This window comes from Phaseolus vulgaris, chromosome 8, assembly GCF_051622355.1.
Source record: "Phaseolus vulgaris cultivar YP4 chromosome 8, ASM5162235v1, whole genome shotgun sequence".
NCBI lineage: Eukaryota > Viridiplantae > Streptophyta > Magnoliopsida > Fabales > Fabaceae > Phaseolus > Phaseolus vulgaris.
The window spans coordinates 57,892,273-57,914,981 of record NC_143505.1 but is presented as its reverse complement, the minus strand read 5'-3'; the positions used below and the strand labels follow the sequence as shown (position 1 = coordinate 57,914,981).

The following is a 22,709-nucleotide window of genomic DNA, read 5'->3' as shown; positions in this document are numbered from 1 at the left end:
AAAAAAAATTAAGAGAATGAGAATTTTCAAAATCAAGAGTTCACAACATAATACAAAAGACCATAAGTGAATTTGAAAGCATACACAAATTATTATATTTTAGGTGGGATGTGAAGATATCTAATTTTAAGTAATTAATTACTATCTTATAATACAATTTTAAATTTTTTATCAATATAATTTTAAGTAATTCTTTACAATTATATCATCATGCCTAAATAATTACTTAAACAATGTTACATCACCAAGTAGATAAAATTCCAATAAGGTATTAGAACTAGTGAATTGAGTAAATTAGATCCATCGAAATAAAAGTTGATTAAAATATTATAAATAGATTGATATTTACAAGATATATAATGTTGATTTACTTACAAATATTTGCGTACAGGTGGCAGCGGTAAATAAACTAGGTTTGTTATTTAACGGTTTGAACAACATAAACATGTTTCTCAGTTGAACAGCGTCAGCACTAAGCAGTTCAAAACGTTCAGATGCTTATGAATCTTTCTATTATTGTCTGATAAATGAATTAATAAAAAAAAACAGCAGAGAAACTGCACATACTACGCAACACGGAGTAGCCCAGATTTCGTCCATTCCAAAGGCAATTTTCACACAAACCCCATCAATTAATTCTCTTGCCCCCATCACAAATCCAGAAAAACATTCAATTTCGGGTGATAAAGAGAGAAAAGAAAGGAATTTCAAGAGCTAAATCCTTGAGGGTTGTTTAGTAGTGATTTGTTTGATGGCTCTTGACTGTGGTGTTTTCAGCTTCAGGAGTGTGGCTTCTCACCCTCTAAGTTCTGTCAAGTTCAGCCAGCCCACTGTCAAAGCTTCCGCCTTTTCTTCCCCTCTTGCCCCTCCGATTGTCAAATTGAATGTCAGAGGTAATCCAAATTATGGGTCTTCATTAAGTCTAAGTTTTATGCATGATGTGAGGATGAGCAACTGTTTACTGTTCTGTTTGAACCTTTGTAATGTTTTCGAATATGCTTGTTGCAACTAGGGGAGGGTGCAGTTTGTGCTATCAATTTGAGTTGCGTGCATGTGAGCTTTTAGATGTCTTTGGGTAATAAACTTAATTAAGAGATGATTTAGTAAACCTGGCTCTGATAAGTTATTAAGACAAGAAATTAATAGGCATGCATTGTCAATGTAAAAGTTTTTCACTATTGAAAAAAAATCACCCATGTATGAATTTCAAGAGTTATTATAAGAATCTATAATTGTGTTGGTTTTTTTATCAGATGATAGTGTAGAAAACATAAACATGTTATTAAAATAAGCTTAAAATGTTAATAATAGTTATAAAACTATTTTCGTAAGTACAAATAAGCTTTGCAGAACCTCATTCAAAGTCCTCGTTAGTTTAAAAGTTCTTTCTTTAGTGTCACTTCTGTAGGGTATCAAGTTATGATATGAATGTATTTTAGTTCTCAACTTTTCTTTGCTACAGGAAAGGCTTTTCCTGGTGATGGGAGACCTGAAACAAAGGAATCACCTCTTGTGGTTTGTTTTGGGGAAATGCTCATTGATTTTGTCCCAACTGTCAATGGCCTTTCTTTGGCTGAAGCACCTGCGTTTAAAAAGGCTCCTGGAGGTGCCCCTGCTAATGTTGCAGTAGGCATATCTCGATTAGGGGGTTCATCAGCTTTCATTGGAAAGGTATTATATAAGTACTTATGTATGTTGTTTTATACTTCCAATAGGTGTAGGAAGCATCATATATACTTGTGCGCTTTGGCATACTGTCAAAATTGATTTTGCTAGCAAACTTGATATTCCAGGCATCCTTAATCCTGTGCTGCCAAACTTTAGGGGCTTGTTTTGTTAATCTCAGCATGTTTGTTACAGAATCAAGTTTTATGAAGCAGTAGATGATAAGGTAAATCAAGAGTTAACTCCTATTTTGGTCCTTGAAATATTTATGGGATGTCAAATTAGTCCCTACAAGATTTGTGTCATTAGTTAGTCCCTCTATAATGAAAGTTTCCACCACATAAGCGTCAAGTTAGGGCTTTGGCTTTTCTATTTTGTGTGATGTGCAGGAGGTATGGGTTTATTGGTAGATACTATGTTGGTGTTAGAGAGTTGAAGGGTATGTTTGCTTGAAACATGATAGGTCTACTTTGCTCTTGGGAATTACATGCAATACGAGTATCATCTGCTCTCCTTTGTTGTCAAGTTTCCTTCTCAATTGATTTAACACATGCTTGAAACAAATTGATCCAATAATTTTGAGATGATCAACACTAGGCTTGCTCCATGTCCAAGCTTCCTCGCGAGTCTTCCCTTCTAGCTTCTTAGTGGGTGATCTGATTAGAACATATACATATGTTGAGATTTCCTCCCCCATAGATAACTTGGTAAGCCTTTGCTCCTCAACATACATCTCATCATGTTCATAATGTTTTTTTTTTCCTTTCTACAATATCATTATATTGTGGTGTATAGGGAGGTGTAACTTCATGGATAATATACCCTCTCCTTCATAGTAGCCATTGAATTTTTCGGAAACATATTCACCACCTCTGTAGTTCTTATAATTTTCAAGAAATTGCCACTTTGCCTCGAAGCTAGGGACTTCAACTTCTTAAACATATCAAACACATCACTTTTCTTATTTATCAAGTTGACCCACACCCTCCCAGTCATATCATCAATAAAGTTGATCACATCACACCTTTTTAACTGTCTAACAACTTCTGTAACCTGAATTACAACCACTAACAGTTTGGTATGAAAAATGAAAGTCAAATGAGAATCTGGTATCAAGATAAATAAACTCTGATTTTGAACAGTATTTTAAGTTCTTATAAGTTGGAAGTCATTGTTAAAATGTCTCTTTTAAATTCGAGTTCAAGAATGTTTTTTGCAACATGAACAGGTTGGTGAAGATGAATTTGGATATATGCTTGCGGATATACTAAAGGAAAATAATGTTAACCATGAAGGGATGCGTTTTGACCCTGGTGCACGTACTGCCTTGGCATTTGTTACATTGAGAAGTGATGGAGAGCGAGAGTTCATGTTTTATCGTAATCCCAGTGCTGATATGCTGCTCCAAGAAGATGAACTTGATTTGGACCTAATCAGAAAGGTAAAACCAAAAGCAGAATTTGTGGTAGTCAAACAAAAGCAAAATGTACCCCGAGTGGAATAAAAGGAAAATCAAACTCTATTGAGCATGTTACTCAACATTCTTTCTGTTGCACTTTTCTCAAGTAATATTATTTGTTAAGCTACTCAACATCACTTCTTTCAACTAATATTTGGTGAATTTGTTTAACTATTAGTATCTGTTTGGATGAATTTCTTCATTGCCAAGTCTATGTTCCATTTCTTAATATTTTCTGCTCTAACTCTTCTAAATTTATAAATTCTAGTAACATTGTTCTATTATTTCATGCTAGCAGGCGAAGATTTTTCATTATGGTTCTATAAGTCTTATAACAGAACCATGCAAATCAGCACACATAGCTGCAGCAAAGGCTGCAAAAGATGCTGGTGTAGTTCTGTCTTATGATCCTAACCTGAGGCTTCCTTTATGGCCTTCTGAAGATAGTGCAAGAGAAGGAATTCTGAGTATATGGGAGACTGCAGATATCATTAAGGTAGAATATATATTGATTATATTCTTTAGCAATAGGTTTTTCTTGCTCTTTTTTTCCAGAGTACGGAATGTAATGTAACAGACAGAAATACTATCTCTGGCAACTAATCTGATGACTGTTCAGGTAAGTGAAGAAGAGATTTCTTTTCTTACAAAAGGTGAGGACCCATACGATGATGCTGTTGTACGTAAACTATTCCATGAAAACCTCAAGCTGCTCCTAGTTACTGAAGGTGCAGAAGGTTGTAGATATTACACTAAGGTAAGCCTTCCAAACATGCTGTTTTCCGAAATTCATTTCAACTCTTGCTTATTTGTTTTACGGTCACCATTTGGTGTATCACGAGGCAGTAATGTTCACTAATTAAGCACTTGTTGCATAAACTTCACCCTCATATTCCTGTCACATTAAGAATTGAAGCAGCTTATTTGTAGCACAATAAAGGTACATATCATATTACAGTGTTTGTGTAATTTAGAAAAATGAATTGAACAACTCCATACGAACAGGATGAATAACTTCCTTTGTACCAATAGAATGTCCTGTTATCCCTTGAAGCTAAAGTTAAGGCAAAGAAGCTTGTGGGATTTGAACGCAGCACCAAGTGTCGCACAAAGAGACTTGGAGCCACTTGAGCCAAGGTTCTTAATCTTAGCCAATTTTTCAAAGTGGGATGCTGATGAAAAAGATATGTAATAATAAACCTTCACTATGTCCTTGCTGTAATTCTTGCATGCTACAGTTGGAACAGAAAATTGTTGAAAACAAAATAGGGAATATTTGTTTGACATCCTATCTTCTATTGGAAATTGATTGTAAAAGACTACTAAAAGAAGTTCTGGAAAAGTTATTAGTTATGATTTCCAATAGTATTTATGCTGCTAATTTTAGTGTATTATTGATTATTATGATTTGAAACCTGTCCTGGTATTTCTTTGCAGGAGTTCAGTGGCAGGGTGAAGGGATTGAAGGTGGATGCTGTTGACACCACTGGTGCTGGTGATGCTTTTGTGGCTGGAATATTATCACAATTAGCAGAGAATCCTTCATTACTTCAGGTGAGAAAAATGTATTTGCTTTGTTATTAACACATCCCAAAAGTTTACATCTCACAACTGGAGAAACTCTAGCAGTACGGAGCACATATTATTGCTTAAATTATTAAAAGAAATCTCAATTTCTTGCCTTAAATTCTCAATCCTGTAACTTTATGCCTGTAACCCAATGTAAAACACAGAAGAATTGAGAACTGGAATAAGAAAAAAAAGTGTTTTTAATCTTTATACTTTGGGTGCACATGGGTGCCCCATAAGTGAGTATAAGGCTTAAGAACTTAACTGAAAAGTGCAAACAATATAATAAATTTTACAATGTTATTTAGTTACAGATTATCATGTATGGTGAGACCGACAAGTTTTGTGATTTATGATTGCAGAAAGAGGAAGAGTTGAGAGATTCTCTCAAGTTTGCTAATGTCTGTGGTGCATTGACTGTGACTGAGAGAGGTGCAATTCCAGCTCTTCCCACCAAGGAAGCTGTTCTTGATGCTATGCTTAAGCCCGTCTCCTAACTTTGCTGCCACTCTCTGTAATTATGTGATCAGTGATGATAATTCTTTTTGGAGGAGGGAATTTAAATTCTTGGGAACTTGTGAGCTAGGACAATGAATAGGAACTGGTCATTTAGTTCAGGCAAAATTCTACACTAATCAAGTTCATCATTGGCTAATGGATAATCCTTCTCCATGCATCAATTTGTACTTGATCTATGATGTAGGAATTGCTGTGTAATTTGTTATATATTTTTTAATTTAACTAATAATTCCTTCTTAATCCTTCTTTGTTAGGTGAATTATTGTTTCATTGTTATAATATAATAAATAACTTTTTAAGACATAAATAAAAAAAGTAAAGTATATTTATTCTTTTACCAACTAAATATAAATAAGCATATTAAGAAAATGGACTACAAGTCTAATTCAATCCCATAAAACCAACTTATAAGGTTAAGGTTTGCACCCACTTATATACAATGAAAGACACTAATCTCTAGTCGATGTGGAATCTCCAACAAAGCGTGATTATTAATATGTTTATGGTTGATCCTTTATTGATGGAAGGAAAAGAATGAGAAGAGTAATATACTTGGTGAGAAAAACTTTCAAAAATAATTTCTAAATTATTATCTCACATATTAAATATATAAAAATTGATATTAAAAAAAAACTTTTAATCATTATTAAAGTGTGTTAAGAACTCACTGCACTATAAAAAAAATCAAGTTAAGAATAGTAGTTTACTAAAATCATTGTATACTTTGAAAGTTCTAAAAAAAGATGAGAGAATGATTCAATAAAATAGTTTGAATATATTTTTAGTTTTATATATGAGTTAAATTTACTTTTTAAGTGCAGAGATTCTTTTGTTGATTTTTTATTTTTTATAAAAAAAAATATTCTTTTAAGATGTTGTCTAAAAAAAATAAGTGTCAATGTGTAGTTTTTATGATTGAGAAAATTGAACACTTTGGAACTTAATTGTTGCTTAATGTAGGAAAATTACCCTAATCTGAAAATTATTGAATCTGATTTTATATTTTTTGAACCAATAAACAAATGAAGAAATTTAATCTCAATTTTTGTGTAAATTGCAGATGAATATGAAGCATTGAAAGAATGTATTCAAGAATTATTCAAGTTGGCTTTGAAAGAAAAAAAAGTAAAAACTTAATTGGATTACAAGAAGATTTAGCTCAAGCTAGAATTGCTAGCTCAAGCTAAAACTGTCCAGAGTTGATTAAAGGTGTAGTACTGATCTAGCTCAGGCTAGAATCGCTAGCTCAAGCTAAAAATGCACCGAAAGATCTAGCTCAAGCTAAAACGGGCTAGCTTGAGCTAAAGTTGATTATATAAATTCTGAAACATAACTCAAAACCAGCGGTGGAAAACAGATTGGGTTTTTTAGAGAGAGACTAGTGAGAGAAAGAGAAGAAACCTCTGTTCTTAGGAGAAGAACTTGCTCAGATCAGCCCTTCTTATGCAATCTAGATCAAGAATGAAGATTGGAGGAGCTGTCATGAGTGACTAAGTTCTTTTTAACTTGGGATTGAATGTAATTTATCTTGATGAAATGTATTCTTGGTGATATATATATATATATATATATATATATAAAATTCTCTTTTCTACTTGTTCTTGGTATTTTCGTTTTATGCTTATTGCTTGATTCTGTCTAATCAATAGAGTCTTGATTTTGATCCTTAAATTTAACTGGAAAGTACCTTTAAGGATCTGAAATAAACGAAAATACTTGATAACTTGTAATGCTAGGAATAGATTCCAGGTTATTGATTGCATTATAATTCTGTTCCTAAAGCTGGATGATTTGTTAAATATCTGAGGAATCAGTTTGAGAAATTATCTTATGAATTTCATCTGTGAGGAATCAAGATGAATGACTTTAAATTAAGCATCAAGAATAAGTAGTTTTGAGTATTATATATTGTATTATTCAAAATACAGATGATTGATATAAACGCAATTCAATCCCAAGTATCTTTCTCTATATTTGATAAGTTGGTTTTGTTACATCCAGAATCAAACCCTAAATCTTTGAGTTCTTGTGAAATCTTTAATTTGGTTATGAACAAAGTCTCAAAATTATTTTCTATACTTAATGAGTTTTAAAACAGAACATCTTAATTAGAATTGTTCTCTGTGGGTTCGACATTCGTACTTTAAAGAGTACTATATTACAGTTGATTCGGTACACTTGCCGAGAAAAATCAACAAAGATATTGTCTAAATTAACATATTCGCTTAAGATGTGTGTAAATTAACATCCCTCTACTATTTATTTCTTTATTTGTTAAAGTGCAAATAATTGATAAATTACTGATAATTAGTATTATTTTAAATTTTTAAATTATACTTCTTCTGCTTTTATTTATAAGACTTAATTACTTTATCCATCAAAATTAAGAAAGAGTAAATTACTTAATCTATCAAAATTTTAAAAAAATGGTTAATTTATTTTATGCCAATAATTCTTCTTAAAATTATATATTTTTTAAACTATGTTTATTTTTAATATTCTTTTCTATCTTCTAATGAGTACAACTTCTTTTGTCTTGTTTTAGTTATAAATATTTGAGTTTAAGATAGCCTTTTAATTAAAATCTTTCAAATTTTCCCATTGCAAATTAAACCAAAGGTAAAAAACACTTTCAATTTTCAACCACACCTCAGAAACATTCTCCATTCATGTCCCAAACATTTTCAACCATAAACAAAAGTATAGTAATAAAACGGTTGTAAACCATGACCAAGTCTCATGAAATAGGACACCAACCCCGACATTAAAGGGTGTCCTTACATGAAGTGGCACCCCAGGTCTTTAAGAACCAAGTTCCAAACCCTTTGACCAATCTCCAATTTCACTGCAACTCATCCAAACCAAACAAAGCAGAAGGAACTCATTCATTGACACAACACATTGTTATCATTTGTTATATATTCTTTCTTTCTTTGTGTCTGTCTAATCACAATGGCTGATGATCCTCAAGACGTGGCTGACAGGGAGCGCATTTTCAAGCGTTTTGATGCGAACGGCGATGGCCAAATCTCTTCAGCTGAGCTAGGAGAAGCACTGAAGGCCCTTGGATCAGTAACAGCAGAAGAGGTGCAAAGGATGATGGAAGAGATTGACACTGATGGAGATGGCTACATTTCACACGAAGAGTTCACAGAATTTGCTAAAGCCAACCGTGGCCTAGTCAAAGATGTTGCAAAGATTTTTTAGATTAATTAACCACCACCCTTTTGTAATTAATATTCATTAATTCAATTTCATTCTTACTTCAGTTGTTCTATTCTATGTATGTTGTCACCAATGGGAAGATCAAACAGTTCTTGTGTATGTGTGCATGCTTTCTAACGTTCTGCGATAATGATCAAAATGTGAGAGGTTTATAGATTTCATTTTGTAATCCTCTTGGACCTTTTCTACAATGGGTGTTAACATGGTAGGACTTATTGTGTGTATTATCAATTATATAACAAGGTCCTTGCCCTAGACGCCAAGATATAGGTGCACCAACAAGTAGAGATTATCTTATTAAATGGAGTCCACTTTAAACCATGCAATTTTATGTTTGTACGTCATCTAACCAAGTACATGGACACATAACATGGTTTTGTTCATTATCTATATATTTAACTGATCTTTGTCAATGCAAAATTGGTTTGGTTGTGTGTGTGTTCTTTTGATTGGTGGAGAGAGAGAAGCTGGGGTCTTCAAAAAATTGTATGTTCTAGAGCCATGAGAAAGAATCCAAAACACTCACAAGGATAAACTGATAACAATGAATTTTCCTACGCAGATATAACATTATCCATAAAAAATAATGAAAATAGGATTTATTGAAATTGTTTACCCATAGAAATAGTTGTTTACTCAAGAAAATATATTACACTTTACTCCTTGGGGTAAGGGAAAGATAGAGAGGCAAGAAATGTACAAACAAGCAATGTTCCTCTGAGCTTCTGTTCCTAGTAACAACTTGAAAACATTCACATCTAAACCCTGCACTATGGTGAGAATCTTGGAAAAAACAATTCTCAACGACCATAGAGAAAATCATCATCCTCACACTCTGAAACTCCAAGCATTGCCAAGGCCAAGTGACTTTTCATCTCATTATTTGTTTGTTGTAACTGAGGGTAATAATCAATCACAAATCCATTACCAAGATAACCAGACTTCCTTCTTCTAGAGAACACAGGCTCAACTTCACCTTTCAGTATTGCAACAATCTCACCTATGCTAGGCCTCCTAGATTCTTCATTTGTAACACAGGCAGCTGCTGCATCAACCATCCGAGCCATTTGATCTATGTAACTCGAATTGTACTTGACTTGAGGATCAAGCAACTCTTCAATGGCTCCTTTCCCTTTTCTAAGCAAAGGTTTAGCCTGCAAATGAATGTCACGGATTAAAACAAACTGAATTTTTTGTAATTACAAGTGAAATACAAAAATAGAACCAAAAACATTTGCTTAAACCAAACAGTCCTAAATGTCATTTTGCAGCTAGATCGGGTAAGATAAACTGAAAAAAATTCTATTTTATTCACTTTGTTCTAGTCTTGCAGAAGTCAGAAATTTAAAAGCTAAGAGTTATATCATTGATTTGTTCATTAATTATTGGCTTAATTGATAGGAGTTGTTGATGCTCTGAGGTTGGATTATATGAAATTACAAGCCATGACATGACACTTTATCATTAACTCACCCATACTACCAAGTTTTCCTCTCCAGGGGGTCTTTTTTCTTCAATTGGCTTGCGGCCAGTTAAGAGTTCCAATAAAACAACTCCCAAAGCATAAACATCAGTCTTATCTGATACTTTCCCATGTTGGAAATACTCAGGAGCCAAATAACTGTTGAGTAAGAGAAGATAAAACAATTTATTTGAATGTTCAAAATATGAAAATGAAAAAGCAAAATTAGATATGTATAGGAGTTAAGTTCACACCCAAATGTTCCTTTCACAGTTTTGCAAAGAAAAGGAACTGACGGGGCAGAAGTCCATGTAGCTAATCCAAAATCACATAACTGCAATTTAGCAACAAAAATAAACAATCAGAATGACTTGTAAGTAGTAAGGCTTCTTTATGATACAATTTCCACTGCATACGGTATACTACAACTTATCAGCAAAAGGGAATCTTACCTTGGGAATCTTCTTAGAGGAGAGAAGAATGTTTGAAGGCTTAATGTCTCTATGAACAACACATCTTTCTGTTCCATTATGCAGATAAGCCACGGCTTCTGCAATCCCAATTGCAACTTGATATCTCACAGACCATGGAAGTGGTGAACTACCCTTCACACTTTTCTTCTTCCCTATAAAAAAAGGTCATCTATAATCAGTGAAAACCATAAAATTCAATGGAAACAACTACATGACTAGCATTAGGACACAAACAAAATCAGAGAAGATGACTACCATGTAAGTGATGCTCTAAGCTGCCCCCTGACACATACTTGTATACCAAAAACAAACCCTCCTCTGAGTCAATACAGAACCCCACTAGAGGAACAACATTTGTGTTATGAAGAGAACTAGCAATCATCAATTCTCTACAAAACGCCTTAGCACACTCCTTGTCTTCCTTGTCCAACCTTTTAATAGCAACAGCAGTCCTCCATAGCCCAACTCTTCCTTTAAAAACACAGCTCAAGGCACCTCTCCCTAACACTCTCTCTGTCCGCAACAAAACATAGAATGTCAATCTCACTCAAAGGAATCAAATTCAATTCCACCAACAGAATATTCACATACAAGTTACCTTTGGAAAAATTTTGAGTAGCTGACAGAATTTCACTATAGCTGAACCTGGTCAAGGGGTTGAAGACTGGAGATATGCTTTTCCCCAGTGAATGTGTTCTCCATTTCATCTCCTTAATTTGAGATTCATATTCCAAATTTACCATCAAAAAGGTTGCAGCGGCAGCAGCAGAAGCAGAAGAGCTCATGTTGAAGGACTCAACCTCTACCTGAGAGCAGAAGCTGAACCTGAAAGACGAGTGAACCGATTGAGGGTCAGCACTTGCCAATTCTGCTCCAGACTCCGCCAGCAACCACGCCTTGTTATGCTCCAAAGTGGTCTTCCTTTGACCGTTATGGTCGTTGTTGTCACCACAAGGACCAACACCAACACATGCCAAGGCAAAGTCCCACATGATTTTTCTCAAAAGGGTCATGAGTTTGAGCCTTTTGTGCTCAAAAGAGTCATTTCCAACTGCAGAGGAAACATGTGCATTGGAAACACCCTTGGTATGATCAGAACAGAAACTCATAATGAAGTAGAGAGAACAAAAGGGTCAGAGAAAAAAGATAAAGAAGAAAAGTTGGGAGAAACTTCTTTGCTTGTTGGATTGGAGCATTTTTTTTTCTCAACCGCACAGAAAAGAAGAAAGATGGGAAGTGGTTGGGGTTGTCTTTGAATAATTGAAATTGGATTGATGTAAGGTTGCATCAGAGTGAAAGAAGGTTAAGAAAAGTTGGCTATCATCAAGGGTAAGGGTGAGAGTGTGGTGATGATGATGACACCACCTTTCAAGTTATTAGTTATGTTAAAATGATTATAGTATAGAGGGAGGAGAGAGCAAGAACTGATGGTGAGAAATGAGAAAGAGAATCTCGTGTTTCTGAGACTGAAGGTGACAGAAGGTAGAACACACACCAGGGAACATTTTTCAGCATAATTTAGTTGTTAGGTAGGGACTCATGAATAAGAAAAACCACACATAAAAAAATAAGAAGAAACTACTTATAATGTATGATGATTCCAATATGCATGCACGTAGAAACTCAATTATATTATAAAAAATGAAATATTTGTAATTGAATGGATAGAGAAATCAACTAAATATTCAACAACTTTTTTTAAATTGTAAAAAAATTACAAAGCAATAGATTGAGAAGTTTAAATCCAGCAAAATCAATATCGAATATTCGATTGGCTTTGCAGTTTGGTAACCATACAGCCAATTTCTTCAAATCATGTGTTTTTTCATATTTTGATACCATGACATGATGTTTCTTCACATAATTATATATGTATATATATATATATATATATATATATATATATACTTTGTTGTCTAATTTTTTTTAACACGTGGAGTGCGATTCGGTGTCCTAATGGACCCTACCACTTTCATCAAATATATCTATCTACATCGACCCTCCATTCATCTCCACCCATGTTTTTCTGTGCATTCAAATATTTTTTTTATCTCATATCTTAATAATAACTTTATTAAAGTCTAAAGATTATTAAAATTATTTCTTATTTTTTAAAGGCTAATTTTCACTACTTTTACTTTAATTCCATTGCATTGAGTTTTTATGCTATGAATATTTATTTCCTTCTTTCAATTTCAAGTTCCTTATTTTCTTTCCACCGTCTAAACAAAGACTTAGTGAGAATGTCCAAACAAACACGTAATCTCTTACCATGCATGCTAAAACATTTTTTTTAAAACTTGTATGTGTTAATAATTAATTTCCATTAAAAAAACTTATTCTAAAAGGTCCAAATTTAGAAATCTTATTAAGAGAATTGAATCTAATAACACTTAAACCAACCACATCTTGGTGCATGCTAAAACATTTTATTCTAATATAAAAAATATTTTTTATAAATATTTTCAGAAAAAAAAATCATAAATTAAAATTAGTTTATGCATAGGCTAGTATGTAAAAACATTTTTATTCTCCTTAGCTAAATAGAGGAGGGGCATAACGTGATGTATGATTTTGAATGCTAAAAATACAAATATTATGTAATGAGGTACTCAAAGTCAGAATAATAAATATGCTTATGGAAGCTCTATGAACTTTTTACCAACTCTTCTTTGGGTTTGTCATATTATAAATTACGTATTATAACACATAACTTCCAATTCAAAATAATTATTCACTTACATATGATTTTAAGTATATGCTTTAAGCATAAGTTTATTTCTAAACTATTTATAATTAGAAATGTGTTTGGTTTTTTTATAGTTATAAATATGGACCAAAGTGTTCACAATTACATATGGTTTATAAATATGATCAGTGTGGAAATTCAAAAGCTTATGGTTATAAATATGAGTTTAATTGGGCATAACGTATAATGTAAACAAACTTTTAATAACAAAATACAAATGTTTGCGTAATAAACTTACCCATAAGTCAGAGTAATATTAAAATTGCTTATGGAAGCTCAACGAAATTTAACTAACGTTAATAATCAAATGTTTAAAAACGTTCTTCCAATTAAACATGGGTTTGACCTTTATTAACTAACGTTAATAAATTATTAGTCATCTTAAAAATATAATTTATTGCAATCATGAAACTGTAAACAAGCTTTTATCACCAACTAGTTATAAAAAAATTTATAATGAAAGTAATTTAATGTTTCTCATTGGTAAAACATTTTTTCGTCGAATATTTAGACTTGAGTTGTTTTATGTTGATTTTTTTTATATGCTTTCTTTAATAAGATATTCTCATGTATACACATACTTTGCTATTATTTTAGTACGGTATTTCTATAAATCCATAATATTAATAAAAATACTTCTATTTCTGAGTTTATCTTTCTAAAGAAATTGAAACTTTTTAGACAACTTTTTTTCTATGAACAAAATAAGGTCAAAATATTAGGAAAAAACTGGAAAAAAAAAGGTAACCAAAATCACAAGTTTTTTGTTGTTTCATTTAAAAATTATTTATTATTTCTTGAATTGACAAGAAGAGATTGAATGCAATTAATGAACTTTTTTATATTAAAAAAAATATGGATAAGAAGTTAGACTAGAAGATGTACCCTACTCAACAATTAATGAAGTTTGTTAGGCATTCCAAAAATTAATTTTGAAAATGGATGCAAATCAGAAACAGAGGCTGGGCTTTAATAATTGGGCCCAACCCTGGTAAGATATTTTATTTTGGTGAACGATGAATTAAAACTAAAAATTAATTAAAATGTGTAAAATACAGTTTTATATTATTTTTAATATACAAAATAATTCCCGAAGACAATAAGTTGACAAATCCCTTATCATTCTTTAGGATGAGACTCAATAATAAAAATACATAGGAAACATTAATTGCAAGTAGTGGAAAGCTATTGATAAAATTACATTAAATATTTTAATTATGAAAATTAGATATTAAATTTTATTTAAGATGTTACATTTTGTTAAGGAAATTATACTTTTATTTTCTTTAACTCGATAACAGTTTCATATAAATTAATATTGTGAAAACTATTACCTTAAATATATAGGTCAAATTATTAAATATAATAACAACCGTGGACGTGCCGGAGTGGTTATCGGGCATGACTAGAAATCATGTGGGCTCCGCCCGCGCAGGTTCGAATCCTGCCGTTCACGTTTTTTCTAAAAATAATTTTTTTTTCTTTTTTAAAAATTTAGAAGAAATCATTTTTAAAAATGCAAAGAAAAATGAAAAATCGCTAGAAGGAGGGGTTGAACCTCCGACCTTGTGGTTAAGGGCCACACGCTCTAACCAACTGAGCTATTCCAGCTTGTTGATTATAAAGGATATTTATTTAATATAACAGGTATATTTAAGACTGAATCTCAATTTTAAGGACACTTTGATTATTTTCTATTGGAGTAAAATAATTGTCGCAGTCTCTTATATGGATACACGTGTATCTCCCAAACATTAGAGGGTTTTTTATTAGGAAATAAGTTTGTTATTATTTATGTCATCTTATTTAATTATAGATATCCTTCGTTCTAAATATAATCTTATAATTATTTTTAAATGATCCAAGTATTTATGAAACTTTATCTTAATATTTCTAAAATTAGATATTTGCAAAATATCAAGTTGTTAGTTAGAAGAGATAATATATTTCTTCCAACAAATCATGTTTTGTATTATTATAAAGTTTATTGTCTCATTTGAACATTTATTACATGATAAAACAAAGAAACACTTAATCCACACGCTCGTAAAAAAATAAATAATCATTTTGATAAAAAAAATATTCAAAATTGCACTATTTTTATAAAAAAAAAAAACTCATTTTCTATATCACTGACTGTTGGGAAAAAATAATGCAATACATTTATTATAAAAATGTAATAAAAAATAATTTTGTTTTTCAAATCCATTCAACTTGCTAATTACATCAATTATTTCTATGAAAATAAGAAAAAAATCTTATAAATAAAAGGAGTTGTGTGAAACAACTTTATTAATTTTTTTATTATAAATTAATTTTAAATTATAAAATTTTATTTAATTTTTACTTTAATCTATTTTAAATTGTTTTACGAATGTCTAATAATGATTCTTCTTAAAAAATTAGTAAAACGTTGATTTTTAATTTTTCTAAATTTAAATTAAACAATTTTAGTTCAACATTAAAATTAGACATGAATGTTTAATATTTGATCTTTCGATAAAATTATTGTTGTAAATATATTAATTGAAAAGGTCTAAAATGACATTTGAGGCATGCTATTTTTATTCTTTGATGGTATTTTACTTTTGGTTCTTAGATGGTTGCTATGGCGCAAAATCTAAAATCTTTGTAATCTTAGTCAATAGTAAATATTTTTTGTAATTTGATCGATAATGCCCTTTAATATATATTTTTTCCCAAAGTTTTATCATGACTTTATGAAATATATGTTGATATAATGACAATTCATTTATTTTTATTCAAGTATTCAGTGTTATCATAAAGTATCGGTTTTATTTTTTTCAAGTGTTTGTTGTATCATAATGTCTAGATTTTAATTTTTTCTGTATTTGTCAATATTATACATTTAAATCATATATTTATGAATTCTTTGTAAAGTTTGTATTTTCTTTCTTATGTTGAGAAGAATTTATTTCTTAAAAATTTCACATCGACTAGAAATTAGGATATCTCATTGTATATAAGTGGGTGCTTAAGTTCATTTTGTAATATGGTATGAGAGTCATTTTGAGTTTACCCTAACGAGTGTTTGTTGGGCTTATTAGGTCACCCGCTATCAGGTCGTTATCGGATCACCCATAATATGTTATCCCACGCACGAGCTGTCACTCCCTACACGAGGGGTGTGTTGGAGAATGTTTGATAAAAAAGTATGAATTATTTGGAATGTTTTGTAAAGGTCTATATAAACTAGGGGTGACAATGCGAGCTGGTCTGCCCTGCATAGGCCAGCCCCGCATAGAATTTGCGGGTTGATTTTTCTAACCCGCCCCGCATAAGGGTTGGCTCGCGAGCCTGCGGGCTAGTCCGCATAAGAAATATTTATTAAAAATTAAGTTTTTAAATAAAAATTTTGATTTTTGATTTATTTAGATGCATGAGATAAATGGTCTCATAATATTATTTTCCTTAAACATGCGTAGTAAGATGCTATTAAAAATTTCAGAATGTAAAATATGATGCTACATGAAGAAAATATGGAGTGTAGAAAAAAAAATTATACATTTTAAAGTTATGCGGGTTATGCAAGCCAACCCGCCCCGCCCTACACTTAGCCCGCGCGGATTATGGATTATGCGGAACGGGTCTAAGCGGACTAGTGGGTTGAAATAACCCATGATTTTTTTTCCACTTTGCCACCCCTATATAGTATATATTCATTCATAACATGTTCTTATTTTAATTATTGTTTATATGTTCAAATCCTTCATGTTTTAAAATGCCATCCCATGCCAAGCACCCACTTCCACCATTCCTTATCACATCAAGAACTGCATATGCATTGCATGAGCAGATTCTCAAGCAATCCTACCCACAACAAAGCAATTATCTGCAAATTATCTGTGTGAAAACACAATGCACTAAATCATAGAAGTTTTAACAAAACCTACATTAAATAAAAAATAATTTACAAACTAAAGTAAACACAACAAAAAATCATTAAATATTTAAAAAAAAACATAAACAAAACCAAAAAAAGAAAACACTACTAAAATTATATCCCAACTCACAACTTCAAATAAAAAATAAAAAAATAAAAAACATGAAATTATGACGTAAGATACGGCACCAAAATATATAAAATTTGTATATAAAATCTTAAAATCGTGAAGCATTACATCATTTTTAAAAGAAAAAAAAAGTTAAAGTTATATTTTTAATAACAATTTAAAATAAATAATACAAATATAAGCTTAAATACAGCTTCAATTATAAAAGTTAGAAAAAAAACCCCATAGAATTGGACAAAGGCAAAGTTGTAAATGAAAGCACCACACAAAATTGTGTTTGAAAACGTTTAAAAATAAAAATAAAAATATTTATTTTGGTAAAAACCATCAAAATAGTACCATTTTTTTTGTAAGAAAATATTTTTTTTTGGAATGAGGTGTAAAAGTTGCAGTGCTTTAATAAATAGTCCAAAGCACAAACAATAAAAAAAAAAAATCAGTTCTCATCTGAAGTTCTTATCTTTCATTGCTGATTCTTAAACCCTAGAGGGATAAACTCTCCGTCCTCCACTCATGGCTTCTGCCCCTTCCGACTCTGCTCCTCCCGACTCTGCTCCTCCTTCTGACTCTGCTCCTCCTTCTCTACCTGCGGTTCCTGTTCCTGTTCCCGTTCCCGTTGTTTCTCAGTCTCCTGGTAAGTCCTTTACTTCTTCAACCTAACATCGAAACCTATTATTCTACTACTGTGTTTGAGGCTATTTGGGATTTTGACAAAACAATTATCTTGGAAAACCCTTTTTAATTAATTTTTACTGGGAATGAATTTGGCCTAAAACGGTATAGATGTTTGTGGATTTTGTTATATCTGTCACTTTCATTTTTTGAAAACTTTGCTGTGTAGATCCATAGACTTTTTATGCTAGATCATGCTTTCTGTCAAGGGTTATTTTAAACTGTGGTAGCTGTTTCCTTGAGATCTTTGACAATGCAGGAAATTGTGGTAAATGCTGCCGCCATTGTGTTTGCAGTTAACTTATGCGGTTTATATTACTTTTCTTCTTGAAACAGTGTTAAAAAAAGTCCAGTAAGAATGATTTTTTTTAATATAGTTTTTATAATTTTAGTTGGCAGCATTAGTGTGCAATTTCCTTACATTACATTATCATGGTTTTAAACTGTGTTTTGCAACTGCAATTGGTGTCACAGTGTGCATGATTGTTTACTCACTGCAATGAAATAATATTCTCTATAAGTTAAAATTAGTTTATGTACAAGTTAGAAATAACGACTTAGAGAAGTTATATGAGAGAGCTTCTTTAAGTTAGCTTATGCATAAACTAATTTTAGCTTATGAGGAATCTAATTTAAATTTTTCCTCTTATTTTTTCTCTTATAGAAGGAACTTATGAAGGAGGTTGTCCAAACAGGCTCGGATTCTATCTAAATGTCAGATAAATTATTTGATATGCATACTATGTATGAGCTTATGAATAGTTGTTGCAATCATCACACTTTTTCTTTTGTTGAAAGTCTTGATGCATCTATGTTAAATGCAGAAAAGATTTCCAGTGGTCTGAATTGTTCTCGTGAAATTTTGCAGGACCTTTGATGTACAAAAATCGGTTGCATGAATTTGCGACAAGGTCAGGCATTGCTATCCCTGTGTATCAAACCGTTAGCGAGGGAGAGCCACATAATCCAAAGTTTAGGTCAACTGTGTGGGTGGCTGGGATTAGTTATACTTCCCAATCCACATTTCCCCAGAAAAAAGCTGCTGAACAGGAAGCATCTAGACTTGCTCTAGAAATTACCCTTCAGAAGACCAGAGATGAAGGACCCTCTCTTGTCAGTCAGGTATGATGTAACACAACTTATTGTCAGTTTTTTCAGTAGATGCAATACACGTATAGAAATTGTGAAGTAATTTTGAGCTAATGTTTGTTAATAATACCTTTCAACAGTTTAGACATCAAACACTGCTATATGTTAGGTTTGTTTTTGCTTACTCTGCATCTGATTGACAAACACCCTAGTGCTTTGTAGAAATTAGAAGGATTGGTTTCAGTTTTGTGAAAATGTATGCTATCTTGCCTTATAGTTAGATACAATGTAGTTTCTATTGTTTTTCCTAACGAAATATCCTTGTTTATCAAATAAAATAAGTTGTTTAGTGACGTTTGATATCTTGCGCAACCTGTCATTTTCAGTTAGTGTACATATAAATGTTAAGATGGTTCCTGTCTATTTTGAATTCTATAATAAATTAAGATGTGCTTCTGCACATGTGATATTTTTTATTGGATATATACCTCTGTAATGATGAAGAATCTTAGTTGAAGATCATCTTTGTGAAATGGCACAAAGGCTCTTAGTTTTCAGCAGGTAAGGTAGAGGTCTCAAATAATCATGCAAGTTTGGTACAATAGAAGTATCATCATCATAAATATTATTTGTTGCCAATGAAACTTGAGTTTGGACCCTTCCTTATCTTACTTTGTTAATGGTTTGAAACTCTTCCAGTATAACTTGAATTAATCATTCTTATATTTGTTTCTTGCAAAAACGTTTTCATATCAAGTGCTTACTGCTGTTGTAGCAATTTATTGCAGACTTATAAAAAGTAAATAGCCGGTAAAATAACATTTATCTTAATTATGCATTTATGCTTCAGTTAAGTTTTGTCATTGCCTCATTTTGATTTGGTTTAGTTTTATCATTCAATATTATATATTTTTTTAAATTGTTGATTTTTTTTCATTATCTTCCAGATTTCTCCATTTTGCAAGTCTATCATAAATGAATATGCTTCTAAACTGCATATTGAAGGACCTTCATACAACACTGTTCAGCAACAACAAGGAGGTGTACTTCCGGTTTTTACAACATCTTTAGTTTTCAATGGTACAAGCTACACCGGTGATCCAGCCAGAACCAAAAAGGAAGCTGAGCAGTCGGCAGCACACACTGCTATTCTTTCAATTATGGGTATCATTTTGTGTATGCTTAATTACATATTCTCAATATATTTTATATATCTATGTGCTTACCTGCTAAAATGACCATTTAATGTAGGTGATTCTAGCTCAGGAAGTAAGCTCTGTGAGATAATTAAGTCGAAGTCTTTATATTATGATGCAATCAAAGGAAAGGACATATCTCTGTTACAGGCTAATGCAGTGTTATCCACACCAAATTCAGAACATAGCTCTCTTACACTGGATCGGAAAGATGCAGTAGTTTCAGGTTCTGTTGCTGATAATAGTGAAGTTAAAGTTGATTATCCTGAGTCTTCTGAAATTCAATCTACATGTCAAACATTTCAAATTCCAAAACAAGAATCTTCTCTTCAAGCCACCCTGCCTCTGCAACCAGGTTCAGCACATTCAATTGATGATGGTGTAAGTTCAAAAAGGCGGAGAAAGAGCAAGAAGAGGGCTAATAAGAAGTCACGGTTGGAATCTCCGTAAGTTTCTATAATATCACGTGTTATTTTGTTTGGTGTTTCTCTTGCTTCCTTGTCTATTTCTTTCTTCAGTCTTTTCTACTCTTCGTGTATGTCTAAGTGTAATTGTCCCTGCAAACAAAAAATTATTTAGCATTTAGCCTACATGTTTCCATTGACTTCCACATTTTTGAAGTTTACATTGTCCAGGTGGATGTTAATGCATTGTCTTGAGTCAATTCCCAGTGAGGTGAAATCACTATGAATATTATGTAAAAGAGAGAGGATATATGTTATTTTTAAATATTATTATGTATGATATAACATTTTATATAATTATTAATTATATTATATTTATTTAATAATTCATAGATAGTCGTCATTCTAAAGAAAAGTTTATCATCTTACTATCTGAGTGAGATCATACATTGGTACGCATGCTGAAGCTTGTGCCTGGTGGTAAGTAAACAAGTTTGTGTTTGTATTATATAGTGAGGGATGATATATAATACTGTTTTGGTGGCTTTGTGTTGTGACTTGATTTAAAGCCAGATAGATATGGTTATATATTTGCTTGTCTGGGAGGCTGAACTAGTTTTCTTTTCTTTTTCTCATGCTCTGAATGTGTCTTGTGATTAATTGAATGCTCTGTTGTGAAAATTTGCAGGTTACCGATTACTACAGTTCCCATGAACCAAGCCCCTCCATGCGCAGATCCCATTAACCAAGCCCCTCCATGCACTGCAGATCCCATGAACCAAGCCCCTCCTTGTTCGGTGGCACAGTAAAAATATAAAATGTGATGCAATTCTTGTATATGTTGCAAAATCCAAAGACTAAGTTCATGCAGAAAAAACCGTAGATCCTTGTTAAAATCTACTAAGTGTTATTAAAATCCTGGTCTGGTGGCACTTGGTACTTGTTTTGACTTCAAACTTTTGTTGTGAAGGCACAGCTTTACTCTCCTGTGGGGGCTGTTCTATCATCTTGTACCGCTGACCTGTCTTGACTATAAGCTAGTTTTAAGAATTTTTTAGGACTGCCTCAAATATATTTTCTATTAATCTAAACTTTCCCTTCTTAATATTTTTGCATCAAAATTTATAGATTTATGAAAAATATTTCGCATGCATGGTATTATAAAGATTTTCATCTTTATTTTGGAATTATATATATATATTTTTTTCCTTTATTAAATTTATATAATGTTAAAATTGATATTTTATGTTTACCCGACCGTGTCATATATTATTGGTTCGATTTGAATGTAAATTAATATACTTGTTAAAGTTATGAATTCGGTAAAATGAAGGAAATTTTGCATTAACTAGGGTTCTTGTGATCTGCTTAAAAAACTTGAATTAAATAATTTGAATGAATGGAATTTTTAATACCAAAATGTTTGAATTACACTAAGTATTTTGGATCATACCAGTTTTAAATTGGCTTTTAAAGCCAAATTATTTTTGAACTGGTTTCAACTTCTATTTTAAACTACTTTTGTTTAATCAATTCATAAACTACTTTTGTATTTAGCCTATTATTTTGGTCTTATGATACAAGTAAATAGAGTTGTGCATGATTTGGTTTTAATTCAAATATTTGAGAAATTATAATGGTTTTTGGGATCCAGTTTTTAATCGAATCTAAACCAATTTTTAGGCTTTGGTAAGATAAAATATAATATTTATATTTAAAATAACATTGATACTAATTTGAGAAATTATTAAAATAAATTGTTGAAATTAAAATAAATTTTTGGTAATTAAGAATCTTGTGCTATTTGAGGTATTTCTCAATTTTACTATATTAATCTATTTTTACCAAATTTTAAAATATTTATATTTTTAATATCAAAGTTTTAAATAATTTATTTAAAAATTTAAACAAAACAAATCTAAAGACACTATCATGTGTTCAATTGGACTTTACCCTCTTGCTCCTATTTTAACCTATATTCTTTCTTTTTTTTTTTATAAAGATTGTGATCACGATTTTGTATTTTTAGATATATTTTTAGAAAATCAAAGTTATATTTTTATCTTTTCAGAAAAATATGTTAGCCGTATATGTTTTTTTGATTTGCCAAGAAATTTAAAAATTGTTGTTTGTTGATGTAAAGACGATCTAATATAATAGTTTTACAGGACAATAAATGGAGTAATTACATAT

General features: G+C 31.5%; 4 protein-coding genes and 2 non-coding genes across 7 annotated transcripts; 4 read left to right on the top strand and 2 right to left on the bottom strand.

Annotated features, from left to right (window-relative positions):
* Window positions 1-450: 450 nt before the first annotated feature.
* LOC137823799 (pfkB-like carbohydrate kinase family protein) lies at window positions 451-5,452 on the top strand. 2 transcript variants are annotated; one of them, XR_016514699.1, is made up of 8 exons: window positions 451-893; window positions 1,463-1,671; window positions 2,894-3,106; window positions 3,423-3,620; window positions 3,744-3,881; window positions 4,130-4,261; window positions 4,562-4,678; window positions 5,056-5,452. XR_016514699.1 is itself a non-coding variant. In XM_068629072.2 (7 exons), the coding sequence occupies exons 1-7, from the start codon at window positions 752-754 to the stop codon at window positions 5,188-5,190; spliced, it is 1,152 nt and encodes a 383-aa protein (XP_068485173.1). In that variant the 5' UTR covers window positions 451-751; the 3' UTR covers window positions 5,191-5,452. The 2 variants fall into 2 exon arrangements, 1 of the variants encoding a protein (XP_068485173.1); XM_068629072.2 differs by lacking the exon at window positions 4,130-4,261.
* Window positions 5,453-8,063: 2,611 nt separating this feature from the next.
* Window positions 8,064-8,536, top strand: LOC137826194 (polcalcin Nic t 1). Its single transcript, XM_068632082.2, has one exon. The coding sequence runs from the start codon at window positions 8,165-8,167 to the stop codon at window positions 8,417-8,419; it is 255 nt and encodes an 84-aa protein (XP_068488183.1). The 5' UTR covers window positions 8,064-8,164; the 3' UTR covers window positions 8,420-8,536.
* Window positions 8,537-9,014: 478 nt separating this feature from the next.
* On the bottom strand, window positions 9,015-12,234 carry LOC137823798 (putative serine/threonine-protein kinase PBL7). Its single transcript, XM_068629071.1, has 6 exons — window positions 10,971-12,234; window positions 10,628-10,885; window positions 10,352-10,524; window positions 10,154-10,233; window positions 9,911-10,058; window positions 9,015-9,591 (listed from the first exon to the last, which is right to left on the bottom strand). The coding sequence occupies exons 1-6, from the start codon at window positions 11,479-11,481 to the stop codon at window positions 9,238-9,240; spliced, it is 1,524 nt and encodes a 507-aa protein (XP_068485172.1). The 5' UTR covers window positions 11,482-12,234; the 3' UTR covers window positions 9,015-9,237.
* A 2,261-nt stretch (window positions 12,235-14,495) lies between these two features.
* TRNAS-AGA (transfer RNA serine (anticodon AGA)) lies at window positions 14,496-14,577 on the top strand. Its single transcript has one exon. It is a non-coding gene; the product is annotated as a tRNA-Ser (tRNA).
* An 81-nt stretch (window positions 14,578-14,658) lies between these two features.
* On the bottom strand, window positions 14,659-14,732 carry TRNAK-CUU (transfer RNA lysine (anticodon CUU)). The gene has a single exon. It is a non-coding gene; the product is annotated as a tRNA-Lys (tRNA).
* A 2,760-nt stretch (window positions 14,733-17,492) lies between these two features.
* Window positions 17,493-21,607, top strand: LOC137825761 (uncharacterized). The gene is made up of 5 exons (XM_068631525.2): window positions 17,493-17,789; window positions 18,696-18,949; window positions 19,864-20,080; window positions 20,168-20,558; window positions 21,205-21,607. The coding sequence occupies exons 1-5, from the start codon at window positions 17,669-17,671 to the stop codon at window positions 21,323-21,325; spliced, it is 1,104 nt and encodes a 367-aa protein (XP_068487626.2). The 5' UTR covers window positions 17,493-17,668; the 3' UTR covers window positions 21,326-21,607.
* The last annotated feature ends 1,102 nt before the right edge of the window (window positions 21,608-22,709 follow it).